Raw genomic sequence first — 17,077 nt, 5'->3', positions numbered from 1 at the left:
AAGAAGCCCTTGTTGGAGAGAAGCATTAACCAACCCACAAACCCACATGACCAGGCCCCCCCTGGCCTGTTTTATAAGCCAAGAGGGACAAGGATCAAGAGGGCAGGTGGTAGGTCTCATCCCTCCAAGAAGTTTATCTATATCTCCAGGTTGAACAGGTTGAAAGGAATCCATCATAATATGACAAGCAAAGGCCGAAGGTACATCCTTAGAGACTGCATCAATATAGAGTAAATAGGATTCCAATTACTGCAAGCTATCAATTGAAATCTATATGATGGGTTACATATTTTTTTTCTATGAAAATAAGATGGATGAAAGACAAAAGAAGATTTCACAACTTATCTGAGACACAAAAGTAATCAAAACTAGACACAACAATAGCCTAGAGTTGCTATAGACCAAACCCTGCTCCGTTGGTCTCAACTGAGCTAATCAAGAAAAACAGAACCTTAATGATGATGTGGTTGTTTTTTTGTAGTTGTTGGAACAATCTCAAGTAGCACAACTACCTTCTTAGAGCAATTCTTCAGTCACTCATTAAGCACTCAAAAGCAAATCAACATACACCTTAAACAAAAATGGTTACAGATAACTTTCGTAATACTGAAAGGCTAGAGTCACCACTTATGCTTTTTGGACACAAAACTTGGAAAATACATACAGGGGACATACTGTTTTCATATTTTTCCTATTTGACAGTCTATATTATTATCTTCTTATTTTTTACGAAGTATAAGCAGATGGGTCCCTGCCCTGAGGAGCTTACAGTCTTCAATTTGATGACAGACAGACAACAGAGAGAGGGGAAAGAAACAGACACAAATAAATGGGAATATGCATATATTTCTGTTACTTGTACTTAGGCTTAGTTACAATAGGGTATTTTATGTAGGAAGATGGTCCAAAGGCTTAACAAAACTGGTGAGATTTAAGAGAGATTTGAAGCAGGAAGAGAAGTGGTATCACAGAAGTCTTCTGGGAGGCAGTTCCAGGCAACTACAAAAAGGCAACTACAAAGAAATGGCAGAGTTGCTTGAAGGAACAGGAGACTAATATAATGTGAGCAGTTGGTCTTGTTACAGGTTCCTTATTTAGATTTTTTTTAAAGTTACTGTACTCTGAAGATAATATTCCATGTATTTTAGGTTTCATACAGAAAGAGAATGAACAATATTCTATGTTTAGAACAAATAATGTTCTGTGTTCCTCACTGATTTATTGATCATGCCCTATCTTGTTTTCCAGGCTGGATTTATGACCTGACACAAAAATATGACTTTTCTTTCTACATATGCGGCTTGCTTTACATGGTGGGAATACTCACTTTACTCATACAGCCTTGTATGGGAAAAATAAAGCCATCACCAGCAAAAAACACAGAAGATGGGAAAGTATAGGAGAACGTACTTAGTGTTTATAAACAGAATGTTTTCTGAAAATAGTACCAAACAGTACATCTAATGGGACCAACTGGACTGAAAGTCACAAACTTTGGACGCGAAAGAAAGTTCACACTGCCACTGTTAATGGACTGATGGAAAAAACCTTCAGCTGGTAGTTTTATTGCTACACGTAAGGTAACCTCTTTAATACCCACATAATGGTGCAAGTTGATCAGTAGTTGAAAATTAGTTCTTTTTTTGTTATTCAGGGAGGTTTGACACAAGCATAATTCAACAGACTGGAATGTAATTACTCTATTATTTACACTAACAGGAAAAAGAGGGGGAAAAGAATGAGCCCCGTTAGGAATCACATATGTGAATAATTCCTATTGATTATTCCAACTGTTAATAAATTAGTTGTTGAACATCAGCCAAACATCCACTTGTGACAATTAATATGACAGTTTCTTCCTTTAAGGACTCCTGATAATGAAAAAGTTAGGGTTTTTTTGTTATGGGATACACGATTTTGTCTGCAGACCACAAATCAATTTATTCTATTGAAGCTAGCTAAAATAATTTTGAAATGCCAACATGGAAAAGAAGTACAACAAAAAGTTAAAAGCTTTAAGTGGTTACTTGTGGGGGAGATACATCATGGTTCTTAGGATTAAAGGATTAGTAGCAAAGGTTAAAATCTACTGCTGCTAATTTCTTCAGTTTACGTATTTAGCTAGAAGGTAGCTGTCAGCTGGAGTTGACAACAGTGTCAGCAGATCCTAGTTCAACTGCAACTTTAGCCCTCGTTGCACAGGTACAATGGGGCTTCCTCTGTAGAGTTCAATTCCAGTTTTGCTGGCTGTGGTACGGTAGGTCCCCACTTTACAGCGCTTCGCTTCACAGCGATTCGCTAATGCAGTGGTCTCAATTAGACGCAATTAGACTAAAGCCCCACTCATACAGCGCTTGTTCCACTTTTACGGCGGTTTTCTGGCATTGCACACCATTCTATTGAATGAGTTCTGCTTTTCAGTGGTTTTCACTTTACAGCGCGGGTCCAGAACATAACCCGCCATATGAGTGGGGCCCTACTGTATTAGAAGTTAAGCTAATAGAATAGTTAGAAAGTAGCGAACTGTGTTCATTTCAGTTCACAGGAGTTACTAAAAACTCAGTTCAGAATCAGCTTCCTTGGCTTCAGTAAAAATAGCACAAATGTTGACCAGCATGATATAGGGACCAGAGCTCAACACCCTCTCTCAAGATATGTCAAATCTCCTCCCCTTATGTACAGCATCCTATGCAAAACAAGCAAGGCTGAATTGTCCAGCAAGCAGATGTTAAGGAGTATCAATCATGGCTCTTACAAATACATCACTAAAGATTGTGACAATCTTCCACCATCTCCATCTTCCTCTCTAGAATGAAATAGCTTCTTCTCTAGTGTTCCTGCACCATATACCAAGCTGACACTACTTCTGCATGGGAGACAGCTCCTGAGACTCTGTAACCAAGGGACAAAGCCCATTCCCAACCTCAGTGCAAAGGAATTAAGGTCTACACTTTCCCTAGTTCTTGGGATTCCATTGTGTGATTCTGTTACCTGCTGCATTATGCAGCAAAAGCAGGACTGGATTCTAATGGTTGAATAATTTAGATGTAGAAATTTTTGTGTCCAATTGTAAAATACAGTGCAATAAGGACCAGACTGCATGTTAAAACACAAACATGTAAAAAAATATTCTAGGCAAAGTAGCTTTAGTACATGTCACTTTCTAGCAGAGAAGTGGATGACTAGCCCTTGCCAAGGCCACTGCTTTATAGCTGGAACTTCCTTCCCCAAGACAATTTTCCTGCCTGTAGGATTCTAAGTATGTATTTACCTTCCAGTACATGACTTTAAATCCATGTGTATGGGGGGAACTAGGTGAGGGGACCAGTTGCAGCAAAAAAAGGGGAAAGGAAAGGGTTAAGCATCCCTAATCCCTGCTGTTTCTCCACTGCAGATTGCCCCCTCCTGAAGCTTTATGCTTTACCGAGAAAAAATTAGCCCTTCGTGTACTGTTTTTTTACTGTTGTGGAGAAACATTTTATCCATGTATAAAACTAATCTCCCCATGATTCTTGCCAAAGACCGAAAGACAATCTCGCAGTTCTATATCAGCTAAAAAGAATTTTTAATATTCATTTTACTGCCTCCTGCAACCTGGCAGTGTAACAACCTCTCAATCGGTTTTCCAGTCTGGAAAAAATGCTTCCAGAGACATTCTGAAATCTGCCTTATAGTTTGTGTCATTTAAAATTGCACTGTTTTTAATTTTATGGTGTAACCTCAAGGAACCAGTTTCTCAGGGACAGGACTTGACAATATTGGAAGAAATTTTGTCAAAAGCAATTTCTTAGAACAAAATATAGACTGCTGGATTGAATATATACAGAGGACAGAATATATTCACTTCAACTGAATATGACTTTTCCATACTGTGTTATGTGGTTGTTTTTTGTGTGCAGAGAATACAACAAACTGTTTAAGTGCATGACCTTAATATTTTAAAAAATTCTGAGAACATGATGGTGGCTGGTTCACACATTTACCCAGTTAGTGATCCTCTTAATCTGGTAGCAGAGCAGTGCAACCCCCTACATCAAAAGTACTGCTTCTCAAACTTTTTGAACCAAGTCACCCCTCCAAAATTTACTGGAGTTCTGGAGTTCACACCCCAGCGTCAATAACTCAGTCTGTTCCATACGTAAGCATACATAGATCCTTGCACAAATGGTATTAGAAGAGGGACAGAACACATGTCTTCCTATAGTAGCTTATTGAACCCCCTTCTTTCCAGATCACATTGGGATGATGCAGCAGTGAGTGCCTTCTGCCAAGGGGGCATTTAATCTACCCAGGTCCTGGTTGGTGAGAGCAGAAGCCACCACTAGCTTCAGAATTCTATCCCTCCTTGGAGCATTGTGCTCCCCCTTCAGTAGGCCTACCACACTGCCAAAGAAAGTCTGTACTACACTTTGAGAACCACTAAACTAAAGTAAGGTATAAGCATGGGCACTCCACATGGAGATTAATTTGTACAATTCTTACCTGTCAAAAAGAGAGGAAAGGGACTATGAACCACAGAGCAATTCTAATGAGGGGTGGTGAGAAATGGAGCACCTGATTCACCACAACATCCAAAGCTCTGTCAGCTCCTGGATTAGGCCCTTTGGGAGATCTGACACCCTGTCCCACAATGCCCTACTTTGGGCTTTCCACTGGCTACTGCCAGCAGTAGATTGGGCCTCACTGGCACAGAGCACCCCTATTATCATCACATTCCACTGGTAGAGAGGTGACAGTTCTGTATCCTAAGCCCTCCTCCCCAAGCCATCAACACTGAGGGGTTAGAATTGCAGCGCCAGCTGACATGTGCAAGAGTCTCTACATGAAACTAGCATTACATGTTACTTTAGGTGTGTGGTGGAGAGGGGCCACACAAAGATGACGGCCAACCATGTAAGTATGCGAAGCAGCCCAGTGTTTAGTACAGCCTTTCCCAACCAGTGTGTCTCCAGATGTTGTTGGACCACAACTCCCATCAGCCTCAGCCATTGGCAATGCTGGCTGAGGCTGATAGGAGTTGTGGTCGAACAACATCTGGAGGCACACTGGTTGGGAAAGGCTGGTTTAGTACTTTCTAATCACCTAATATATTTTGAGTGCTCCTATCTTTTTGCAATTTGTTTCATGAGGGTACTAACTTTTTGTTATAAACCAAATTCTTGTTTTATTAAAGAAGTGCAGTACTGGGATATTAAGAAAATGCAGTAAAGGGAATATAATGTCAACACTTCAATGACGTATTATGAGTGAGATTTTGTTGTTACAATGCTACTTACTGATAATGTTTGGTTTTACTGATATTTCTCACAAATCTTGATTATATGAAATACTGATGTTTACTTCTTCAAAATTGTAATGTATATATTTATTCATTTTTCTGTTTGTTCATATTATTGTTCATAGCATTAATCATAGTGACTAAACTGTTTTCTGTTCTGTGTCATATATCTCTTTTATTAATGGAACTTTAATGATTTGCAGGCTAAGCACAATCCTTAACCCTACAGCACTGTACTGACACGATCACCCTTCTAGGGACTACTATAGGGATAACCCAATCTGCATTAGAAGCAAGAATAGACAACTAGTTCAACTTTAGATCAGAAGTGTGAATGACTGAATGAGGATTTCAATGGTGTACAACTCTAGTCTTTTTCTATCTCTATGACACCAACAGTTGAGCATTAGTAAATCTCAGGCATACCTAGAAATGGAAATCACTTCATCTATTAGTCATGCAAGAAGCAACAGCAACTAATCGTAGCAGTCACAGCAGTTGATAGCAAGGCTTGCCCCTCGTCTTTGGAGGAAAAGGGTGCTGTAGCTTCTGCCTCAGAAGTGTTGTGACTGGTCAAACCAGTTGCAGTAGTAGTGGTGGTCATTGCACAACTACTAGACAATGTGGTAGCCTGGCTCCTAGGTACGTGGGGCGTTTGCCAGGGTTTGGCTGCTTGTGCTGGCACTAGAGGAGAGTTATACCCTTTAGGTTCCAATCCCAAAAGTTTAAGCATACATATAAGTACTTTAATTACATAAGAACCGTTCAGTTTACGTAAAAATAAATAAATTAATTAACCAGAGTTCTAATATTAGCAGAATCTAGATTAAAACACAGTTTATAAAAAGGATTAATAGTTTCAGAACAGCACTAAACACAACAAAATATTTTCATGTTTAAAAATAATTTATAAAAACCTTTATTGCTCATTTAAGACATGATTTAGACTTTGTAAGTATTTTTAATAATACTGAATATTCAACTGTTGCTAAAAAATAAGGAAACCAAGTCATATAGTGTACCCATAGTAAATATTGTAGAAGGACATAAGTAAACCTGAACATTATTACAAAAAGAGTTAATTATTCATCTGCCAAATATGAGGTGAAATACTTGTAGAGCCTAAATTTCAAGTGGCACATTTTTTAAAAGTTGACATTTCAACAGCACACCTACTATATATCATTTTGACCTGTATCATTAACTGTGGAGCGGGTGGCAGGTATCAGATGAAAAATAGTCACTGAACCAATTTGTTTTCAGTTGAAAATCATCCTAATCTTGAAAGTTTTACAACACCAAGTTACAACATTATGTGTCCTGTGTAACAATAGGAAAATTTATCTATATGCCCCCTTGGTAATTGAAACATTAGGGATAACTTGAAAGCTACAGCCATAGTTAAGGCAAATTGTTTTTGGTCTTGTCATTGTATGTTTTTTCCTGTTTTAGGGTAAAAATAAGAACAGTGGCATTGTTCCAGATCATCCAGCTACACTTTTGTTTAAAAAACAGACATTTTATTATTAAAAATATAGTGGCCTTATTTTTAGAAATATTTTCACAGAATTCAACTTTTTAAAAAAAAATCATTATAGTGCAGTTAGTCAGGCCTCTCAAACTACACAGGATGTGCTTGCCAATATTCTTCAACTTGAGGTCTGAGGGAGGCTTCTTATGGGAAAGAGGTTAATTTGTTGACACTTTGATAATTACAATTCCCCATGGTGGCCAAGTGTGGTATTTTCTTGTTCATTTTTAGTTTAATATACACACGTTTTGTTCTTGCATATCTGTAGATGTTTCATATTTGAAATAATGGACAAAAGAAAGTTGTTTGTCTGTGAATTAAGTTGCGGCTACAGGAATTTGATTAGTACGCTATAAAGAACAGAGGTGTGCAAATTGTTTCATAATAAATGAAAAACTGAACTGAAGGATTATTTTTAGTTATCCCATTCATCACTCCTTTTTGGTGGTGGGCAGGAACCTTTCCCTGGAGTCATCAGCTGATTTCAGTGGCTGCATTCTGGCAGCGATCTTATTATTTTCCCAGAATACCCTGGATATTGTGTAATTCCTGGCATTCCTGGGGGAAAACAGCAGGCACTACTGGGGTCATCATTGTTGTTATGTTCCTTCAAGTAGACTACAACTTATGGCGACCCTATGAATCAGCGATCTCCAACAGCATCTGTCGTGAACCACCCTGTTCAGATCTTGTAAGTTCAGGTCTGTGGCTTCCTTTATGGAATCGACCCATCTCTTGTTTGGCCTTCTTCTTTTTCTACTCCTGTTTTTCCCAGCATTATTGTCTTTTCTAGTGAATCACCAATATTACACCCTCCCCTCAATTCCCTAGGTTGACACACGTCTAGGCTATTCTGGAAAAATAAAATCTAGGCTACAAAGAATAATCAGTTCTTAAGAAAAAGCAAAATAAAGACAATGAAAACATAGGGGAGTAATTAAAACAAATTACTGTAAATGAATAATAAAAAAGTAATTTAATTGAATCATATGAAGTTTTTACTCAATGAAAATAAATGGAATAATGAAACAAAAAATTGTTCTTGCAGACCATAATAATGTGTGTTCATCAAGGCAGGCTCCACACTTATTTTAATCTTGCAACTAGATTTCTTTTTTCCAGAAAGCAAAGCAAGACATCTATGGAACTAATACATCACCATTGTTACCGCCAACTAGGAAAAACACTCCTTTAATCTGACAAGCTTTCTGATGATTCAGATTTCATCTGTCTTCTTCTTCTGAGCTGGAGCTGCAGTTGAAGCTTGTTAGTGAAGAAGAATTGTTTCCAGCCCACATCTTGTGCCAGTGATCTCATTTCTGGGGTAATTTTACCTGATAAATTTTGCACAATCATTTCCCATAGTTTGTCAGAGTTGCATAACTATTTGTAAAAGAAACAAAAGATATTAGCAAATCTTAAAATATTAGCCAAATTTATATGTAAATTCTCAGAAAAGCAAAACAGACATTTGAATATGATTACTCTTGGCTATTTGATTTCCAGTAATGACATACACTTTTCCAAAGAAATAGATGACTAAATATTGTAGTGTCTTACATTCTTATCTTTTATTATTATTATTACAGTACATAGTATTACCTATTCTGGTTTAAACTATCTGCAGTTTCTTTCAGGCTACAATACCTCTGCATTTTAAAACATGTAATTATTGCATGTGACTATTTCTCCACTTCACAATACATCTCACCATAATTCAAGTTATGCTTTCCCCACTTTAGACCTCACTACTTCTCCACTTAGTGTGGGAGAAGAGGTTCCCCCACCTCCCTCCCCTGGATTCTGGTCTATACGACCTTATGATGAGATTTTTTATATAATTCCACAGGTATCCTTTTATTGCACCCTACTACCATTTCCTTCACTGCCTGCTTGCCTCCTCTGCTCTCTAGTGAACATGACACTTTCAGGAGAAATCTGCAATGGAGGTAGGGAAAAACAGGTGGAGGGGTAAAGTTTTCCCTAGTGCTGAAGAAACTGACAAGAATTCACTACAAAGCTGAGTTGACACAATGAAGGAAAACTCCAGTGGTGAAACTGTCAAGTATTTACCATGATGTTGTGGGTTTCACTAGAGTGCAGAAAAGGGAAGAAAATCTGCATCTATTGAAGTTGAAAGGTACTCCCCTTATTTCCATACAGGAAGTGGGGGAAAGGGCCTTTCCAAATGTGCACAAAAAATGGTAAGAGAAATATTAAAAATGTTTCAGATTGCATTGATTCATAGGTGTCAAAACAACCACAAGAAGATTGAAATGCAATTATAAATCCACCTTAATGCACTGTCAATGATAATGCAAACATATTTAAAACAGCATTTCTATCTTGCACCAGTGTACACCAACAGCAAAAGGGAGTCTGAAAAGCTGTAAATGGTGTGGTTAAGATACGTCTGATTTCACAAAAATAGTTCCCTCTTTATTGGGATATATTCAGTGTCATGCCCTTGTGCTACCCTACAGGTGCCAGGTACATGCTTTGGACCCAATTCCCCACCCTGAGCAATTGATCTGGAACCCAATGTCCCCCTTGCCAAGGCTGTGCAAACCAACACCAACCCTGCAAGGTAGAAGATAGGCTGCTACCACCCCTTCAACTGGTTCCACTCTGAGTTAGGGGAAACCCAGAGCCCAGATATAGGTAAACTAAGGATTCCTAAAGACAAGAGCCAAACAGGCACTCCTTGTCCAGAAGCCTCTGGTAAAGCCAAAACACACTCTTGGTAGTTTGTGGTCAGTGGTCAAGGTGCTGGATTCAGAACCAAATTGTTCTCACTCAATGAACACACCAGGTAATAAGAAGTAGCTTTATTAATAAAATATAAGTGCACAACTAACAGCAGCAAAACAATTCCTCAAAACCACACCCAACCAAGGGTTTAGGTAAAACATAAGAGAGTTCAGACACAATAGAAAAATAACAAACTAACTGGCCTATTCTACTTACTGAAGAGGTAGTTGTAAATCTCATCTCTCCTCAGAGAGACATCATCAGGATAGTAAAAGGCAGTGGAACCCCACATGGATAACCACCCTTCCAGATGGAATCCAGGGAAACATCCAGGGGAACAAAGGCTATGGGTCTCATCCCCTATACTTAAGGAAAAAACCCCAGCAACAGTTCATAATGATTCAGCCAATCAGGGGGCTTTCTGATGAAGTAATATTCCCGAAGCTTCTTCACTTTTCGCACCTTGGCAGGCCCCCCTCCCTTCCTGATCTCAAACCTTCTCAGGCCCGCATGGCCTTGAGTACCAGGCTCTCACCAGATAACAGAGATAACCAGGCGCTGCTCTTCAGGCCTCCTAATTAGTTGCAGCTGAGAAACAAAACTCAAAGTTTTCCACTCACACAGAGGCCCATCTCCTCCCAAGATGAAATCCCCACAATTCTCTGCATCAGAGCCATTTTACACAATCCATTTTAAACCAGGTGAACCAATGTTGCGATTTCATGACACGCTCCCCTTTCAAAAAGATGACATCAGAACTTCAAAGTTCTGCTTCATCGCAGGCTCCAAAAAAGGAAAAGAACAAGTTAACAATATAACTATACAACATCTGAAAACTTTAATAAAAAGAAACATTTGAATATATGCACCAAGTGTAACAGCTACCTCTTGACTTATGCCTTACTAAAAAATTGAACTTCCAAAAAGCTAGAAAATCTTAACAAGATCTACTTAAAAGAAAAAAGTCTTAAAAAGAAAAAAGGACCCCTAAAGTACCCCCCCAAAAAATAACACTACCAAATAACTTTATTTCAAAGAATAAAAGGAGAAGAATAAGAATGGGCAATCCAAAATCAGGTCCAATAGCAAAACAAAGGTCATAAGCCATAAAATCAAATTCAAAATCCAAAAAACCACGTTAAACATCTTAAAACCATAAAATCAGAGTCCAAACAAGCAAAAGGTCATCAGAACCAAAAAATCAATCTTCTGGGGCATGATAGGGAATCGGCTACCACGTTATCTTGCCCACAAATGTGTGAAATTGTGAAATCAAAATCTTGGAGGGCTAGACTCCATCTCAAGAGTTTAAATTTTTCATCTTTGCCAACCAACACAAAGGTGAGTGGTCGGTCTGCAAGTGGAAATGACGTCCCCACAAGTAAGGGCGTAATTTCTCAAGGGCCCAAATCAAAGCAAGACATTCTTTTTCAATCGTAGCCAGATTACATTCTCTCTGAATCAATTTTTTTTACTGAGACATGCAATAGGGTGCAAATCTCCATTAGCATCTCTCTGAACCAAAGCAGCTCCAAGACCAAAATTTGAAGAATCAGTCTGTACAACAAAAGGAATGGAAAAATCAGGAGCTTTCAAAATTGGGTGTTATACTAACGAAGTTTTTAAGGCATCAAAAACATGCTGACACTTGTCAGTCCAATTCACACGCATAGGCTGGAACTTTTTACACAGGTCAGTCAAAGGTGTAGCAATACTGCTAAAATGAGGTGCAAATTTTCTGTAATAACCTGCTAACCCCAAAAAAGATTGAACCTGTTTCTTAGTGCGAGGAACAGGACAATTCTGTTATAAAATCCTTATATTTATTTTTTCCTAACCTATCTAAAATACCTATACAAAATTTCAATATGAGACAGAAAAATAAACAGAAAATACTGTTGTTAAACCAATCCCGGGCTTGCCTTCAATTCAACCAAATGCCTACAAAACATCTACTACTGTTTACCGGCTGGCAGACTTCCAGGGGAGGGAATTCTACAGTTGTGGATAGGTCTCAACTTAAAAAGCTTGTTGAAAGAGGAAAGTCTTCAAAAGGCACTGAAAAGATAACAGAGATGGTGCCTGCCTAATATTTAAGGGGAGGGAATCCCACAGGGTAGGTGCCACCACACTAAAGGTCAGTTTCCTATGTTGTGCAGAACGGACCTCCTGATAAGATGGTATCTGCAGGAGGCCCTCACCTGCAGAGCCCAGTGATTGACTGGGTATATAAGGGATAACACAGTCTTTCAGGTATCCTGGTCCCAAGCTGTAAAGGGCTTTGTACACCAAAACTAGAACCTTGAACTTGGCCCAATAGCAAATGGGCAGCCAGTGCAATTCTTTCAGCAGTGGAGTGACATGTTGGCAATACTCTGCCCCAGTGAGTAGTCTCGCAGCCGCATTTTGCACCAGCTGCAACTACTGGACCAACCTCAAGGGCAGTCCCCACATAGAGCGCATTACAACAATCCATCCTGGAGGTTACTGCTGCGTGGACAACAGTGGTCAGGCTATCCTGGTCCAGAAATGGCCGCAGCTGTCTTACCAGCCAAAGCTGGTAAAAGGCACTCCTAGCCATGGAGGTCACCTGGGCCTCTAGCGACAAAGTTGGATCCAGGAGCACCCACAGACTACAAACCTGCTCTTTCAGAGGAAGTACGACCCCATCTAAAGCAGGCAACTGACCAATTATCCAAACTCGGAAACCACCAACCCACAGCACCTCCATCTTGCTAGGATTCAGACTCAGTTTATTGGCCCTCCCTCAGCCCACCACCAAGTCCAGGCAGCGGTCCAGGGCTTGCACAGCCTCTCCCGATTCAGATGTTATGGAGTAATAGAGCTGGGTATTATCAGTGTACTGCTGACACCTCACCCCATATCTCCTGATGACCGCTCCCAAGGGCTTCATATAGATGTTAAACAGAATGGGGGACAAGATGGTACCCTGCGGCACCCCACAGCACAACTGCCAGGGGGCCAAAAGACAGTCACCCAGTGCTATTCTCTGACAGCGACCTTGGAGATAGGATTGGAACCAATATAAAACAGTGCCTCCAATACCCATCTCACCAAGTCGGCCCAGAAGGATACCATAGTCAATGGTATCAAAAACCGCTGAGAGATCAAGTAAGAATAACAGGATTGCACTCCCCCTGTCCTTCTCCTGACAAAGGTCATCCATCAGGGTGACCAAGGCCAATTCAGTCCCATAACCAGGCCTGAACCTAGACTGGGATGGGTCAAGATAATTTGTTTCATCCAAGAGTACTTACAATTGCTGCACCACAACCCTCTTAATCTCCTTCCCTAAAAAGGGGGTATTTGCAACCGGTTGGTACTTGTCACAAACCAATGGGTCCAGGGTGGGCTTTTTCAGGTGCGGTTGGATCACCGTCTCTTTCAAGGTGGCTGAAACCATTCCCTCCCGCAATGATGCGTTGACCACACCTTGGATCCACTCAGTCAAACCCCCTCGACAAGCTTTAATAAGCCAAGAAGGGCAAGGGTCGAGAGGACACGTTGCTGGATGCACCTTGTCTACTTCATCAGGCCACATCAACTGAAAACGTTTCCAAGACGTTGCAGCAGACGTTGCACTGGACACCTCACTGGGGACTATAGTTGATGTGGATGGGACATCAAGAATGCTATGGAGGCGAGCAACTTTACCCTCAAAGTGCCTTGCAAACAATTCACAGTGGGCCCCTGAAGAGTCTAAAACTTCATTTCCTGGAGTTTATTTATTTATTTATTGTATTTGTATACCGCCCCATAGCCGAAGCTATCTGGGCGGTTTACAACAACTAAAAACATCAAAAACAAACATACAAATTTAAAACACATCTTTTAAAAAACAATTTAAAAAAAGTTTAAATTTTTTAAAACAATTAAAAAAAAATTGATGTCAACAGACCCCTGACAATACGGAAAACCTCCACTGGATGGCTACTTGAGAATGCGATGGAGGCAGAGAAGCGGGCCTTCTTCGCTGCCCTCACTGCCACACAGTAGGCACGGTTATGATGTTTTACTTGTGCCCGATCAGCCTCACAGCACGTTTTTCACCACTTGCGCTCTAGCCGTTGTCCAGCCTGTTTCATTGCCCTTAGCTCACTGGTGTAGCAAGGTGCAAAGCGGGCTCCACAATGCCAGAGAGGGCGCTCAGGGGCAACCATGTCAAGAGCCCAATGCACCTCGCTGTTCCACAGCATGACAAGGGCTTCAACAAGGTCACCGGCTCTATCTACTGGGAATTCCCCCAGGGCATTCATGAATCCTGTAGATTCCATTAGTCTCCAGGGGCGGATCATCTTAATCTGTCCACCACCCCTGCAAGGAAGGATCAGAGCCATAAGTCTAAACTTCACCATGAAGTGATCTGACCATGACAATGGGGTGACATCCACCCCCCCATCTCCAGACCACCCTTTCCTCCATCTGGAGCAAAAACCAAGTCGAGGGTGTGCCCTGCCCTATGTGTCGGGCCAGTGATAACTTGAGACAGCCCCATGGTTGTTATGGAGGCCATGAAGTCCCAAGCCAGAACACAAGAGGCAGCCTCCGTATGGACATTGAAATCACCCAGCACTATCGTTGTGGGCTCCTCCAACACCAGCACAGTCAGAGAAGCTGCTGGGCTTGGTGGATGGTACACCAGCAACAACCCTAGTTTACTGTCTCCTTGGCCCAACACCAGATGCAGGCCCTCACAGCCAGCTCCAAGACAGAGTGGTTTCCTGGTGACAAGAGTTCTGTAGATCACAGCAACTCCCCCCCCCATCCCTGCAGCCTGTGCTGGTGTTGCACCAAGTATCCAGGTGGACAAAGCTGGGTCAGATCAACTCCTCCAAGCTTACCCACCCAGGTCTCGGTAATGCACACCAAATCAGCACCTTCATCCGCAATCAAATCATGGATGAGATTGGTCTTATTGTGTAACAATCTGGCATTAAACAACACACACAGGCCAGTGGGTACAGCAGATGAGCAACGAGGAACCCATCCATGAGAGGAGTGGCAGCAAGGAACAAGGCGCAGATAGCCTTGTCCTCGTCTTCTATGGTAATTCACCACATCCCCATGGCTATATTTCCCATACCCGTGATCACTGAAATTGGGGTGGCATCACCCATGGCCCTCCTTACTAAGACTCCTCCTAAACACCTGATACGAACCCAACACGAGCCCACCAACAAAACCTGCCGGAACCAATTAGTAAGCCTCTGTGAGAATTGGGAACAGTCATACCCATTCAAACTTTTTCACACAGGGCCCATCTATTCCCTCTCCTGTCTCACACCCAGGGAGGGCCAGCCTTCTGCCAGTTACAGACTCTCACTCTGAAGGCATCTGGTGACTTTCTCCTATCATTTAGTTCATTGCACAGGCTCCCACCCTGTGCAGGAACTACACATGCACCACATGCCCTCCCCACCACCAATCTCCTCTAGATTGGTTTAACAGAAAACAATTTTTTAAAAAAGGTAATAGTAGGGGGGGGGGTAGTGCCCTCACCCTCAGGACTCCCTAAGGGGCTTCCCAAGGGCAGCAGGGCTTTTATGCCTCCTGACCCAGCCAGCAGCTGATGCAAGAGGCTGCAAGATTGACTGCAGCCTCTCTCTGGAGCAAGGGCCAGGCAGGGGGTCCCAGTCCTTGCAGCACTTACCAGGGACTTCAGCTGTCTCGAGGGAAAGCAACCCAAAGGAGTGAGCAGCAAGCACCCAGATGCTCCCAGATTTTGACGAAAACCATTAAAATAAATTTGAAGGAAGTAGATGTAAAAAGTACAATGTTTATGGGTGAAAACAGGCCAAAACAGAAACATACATTTTGAAATAAAAATGCAATGAACATGTTGCTTTGCTGGTGCAACTGACTTCTAGTTACCATACCAGTGCAGCTTGATGTAAGTGGAGAGTGAGGTTTTGATTGAATTTGAGAAGCATCATGTGTAATTTACTAAAATAGTGTGTATTTTTTTTACTATATTATATAAAAGGAATATCTTCTAATGTAGTATAAATAAGATGTAAATCATATTTTAATTGTACTATCAAGCAACAAGCATGTGTTTTTGTTTAGGAAACAGATGGCATCCTGTTTTTTTTGGCCATTTAAATCATGGATTTAAAATTGCTGGTTTGAATTGTAGCTGAAATTACCATGGAACATTTTTTTCTTTGCTTTACTGGACTGCAACCCTCGTCTGTGCTGCAGTGCCAGAATTTGTTGTTTCCTTACTTCAGAGTAGGCATATAAAAATGCACAGTAAATTAAACTTTTTCACTTACCCAAATTATGGATTGGAACAGCACTTTGTAAATGGAATATGATATACTAAAATAGTCTACAGAAAGAAGTACTATGCCACTATGTCCCCCACCGCAAATCTGTTCTAGTGATTTCAAATTGTAGGATGAAAAGTAGAATTCCAGATATTTTGGGCCCTGGGTTTTTCTTCTCCTTATTTAAACATGCATGAATCTGTTATATGGCTGCTAAAGTGACAGAACAAGTTCCTTTAAGAATCCAATGCCCTTACTTGAATGTCTCTTTTGCATTAGGTATTGGCTCCCTCTGGTGGACTTTTGTTTAAGTCAGTCATATGCAAGCATTTTAAACCAGAGCACAATGCAATTCACTTCTAACTAATGAAAAATAGGAAGGGAAGCAGTAAATCCTTTATTATTAATTATATCCCATCTAGCAAGGTAACAAAATTATGATAGGCAGATACAAAGAACTTGGTATATAACAGAAGGAGGCATAAACCACAGAGGTAAAATGCAGCGCAGGATAGGAAACATATCTAGAACAAGGTCAAGTGAAAATATTATGATAACCAGTGCTACATCAAAGCACTTTATTGGATGAACTCAGTTTAATAAAGCTGTCTGCATAATGAGTTGCCTTTTGCGCCCTAGGACTCAAATCTTCTATTGCTGAATACTGTAACATTTCCAGATCTTCAAAATGTTTATTTCTTTCTATGCTCTTGCATAAAACTATAACTAGTCACTAGTTGGGACTTCCTGGTCATTCAACATGTTTAGAGGCACACAATTAGTCAATCATTACACAGACATGGCCTGAAGACACACATCTCAGTTTATGTTGAAACTAAATTGCAAGTGAAGCCATTTTAAACAATTTTCTTACCGTTTCAAATCTGTGAGATACTTGAGAAAGTCTGGCAATATCCTCAAGATCCAAATAGGACATAATGTACAGAAGCAATGGGTCAGGAAGTCGCACTAGGAAATCAAAATTACCTCGGCACATATTGAAGATATGATCCAAAGTATCTCCTCCAAACACGATGGCTATTTGAACTGTGTTTAAAACAAAAACAACAAAGACCAGAAAGATTTATACTGTGTTTCATAGGACCAGCCATTTGTGAGGCAGGTGCACTGTGCATCCTCCCCCTATCAGCAATGGGAAAAAAACAATGTTTACAGATGAAAACAGGGCACAACTTTATTGATTAAAGCAAGCAAGTGGGGTTGGCA

At 40.7% G+C, this 17,077-nt stretch overlaps 2 protein-coding genes across 3 annotated transcripts in view; one reads left to right on the top strand and one right to left on the bottom strand.

Moving 5' to 3' along the window:
- SLC16A14 (solute carrier family 16 member 14) overlaps window positions 1-4,969 on the top strand; it is a 31,954-nt gene extending 26,985 nt beyond the window's left edge. For both annotated transcript variants that reach the window (XM_061636874.1, XM_061636875.1), the window contains exon 5: window positions 1,249-4,969. In XM_061636874.1, the coding sequence (XP_061492858.1) occupies window positions 1,249-1,400 (152 nt within the window). In that variant the 3' untranslated portion in view covers window positions 1,401-4,969. The remainder of the gene's footprint in view (window positions 1-1,248) is intronic.
- Window positions 4,970-6,201: 1,232 nt separating this feature from the next.
- The window catches only part of FBXO36 (F-box protein 36), a 71,077-nt gene continuing 60,201 nt past the window's right edge, over window positions 6,202-17,077 (bottom strand). Inside the window, exons 3-4 of the mRNA XM_061636873.1 lie at window positions 16,725-16,897; window positions 6,202-8,192 (exon numbers count right to left, since the gene is read on the bottom strand). Coding sequence (XP_061492857.1) covers window positions 8,001-8,192; window positions 16,725-16,897 — 365 coding nt within the window. The 3' untranslated portion in view covers window positions 6,202-8,000. The remainder of the gene's footprint in view (window positions 8,193-16,724; window positions 16,898-17,077) is intronic.

This window comes from Rhineura floridana, chromosome 7 (assembly GCF_030035675.1).
Source record: "Rhineura floridana isolate rRhiFlo1 chromosome 7, rRhiFlo1.hap2, whole genome shotgun sequence".
Lineage (NCBI taxonomy): Eukaryota > Metazoa > Chordata > Lepidosauria > Squamata > Rhineuridae > Rhineura > Rhineura floridana.
This window is presented reverse-complemented; position numbering and strand designations above follow the sequence as displayed.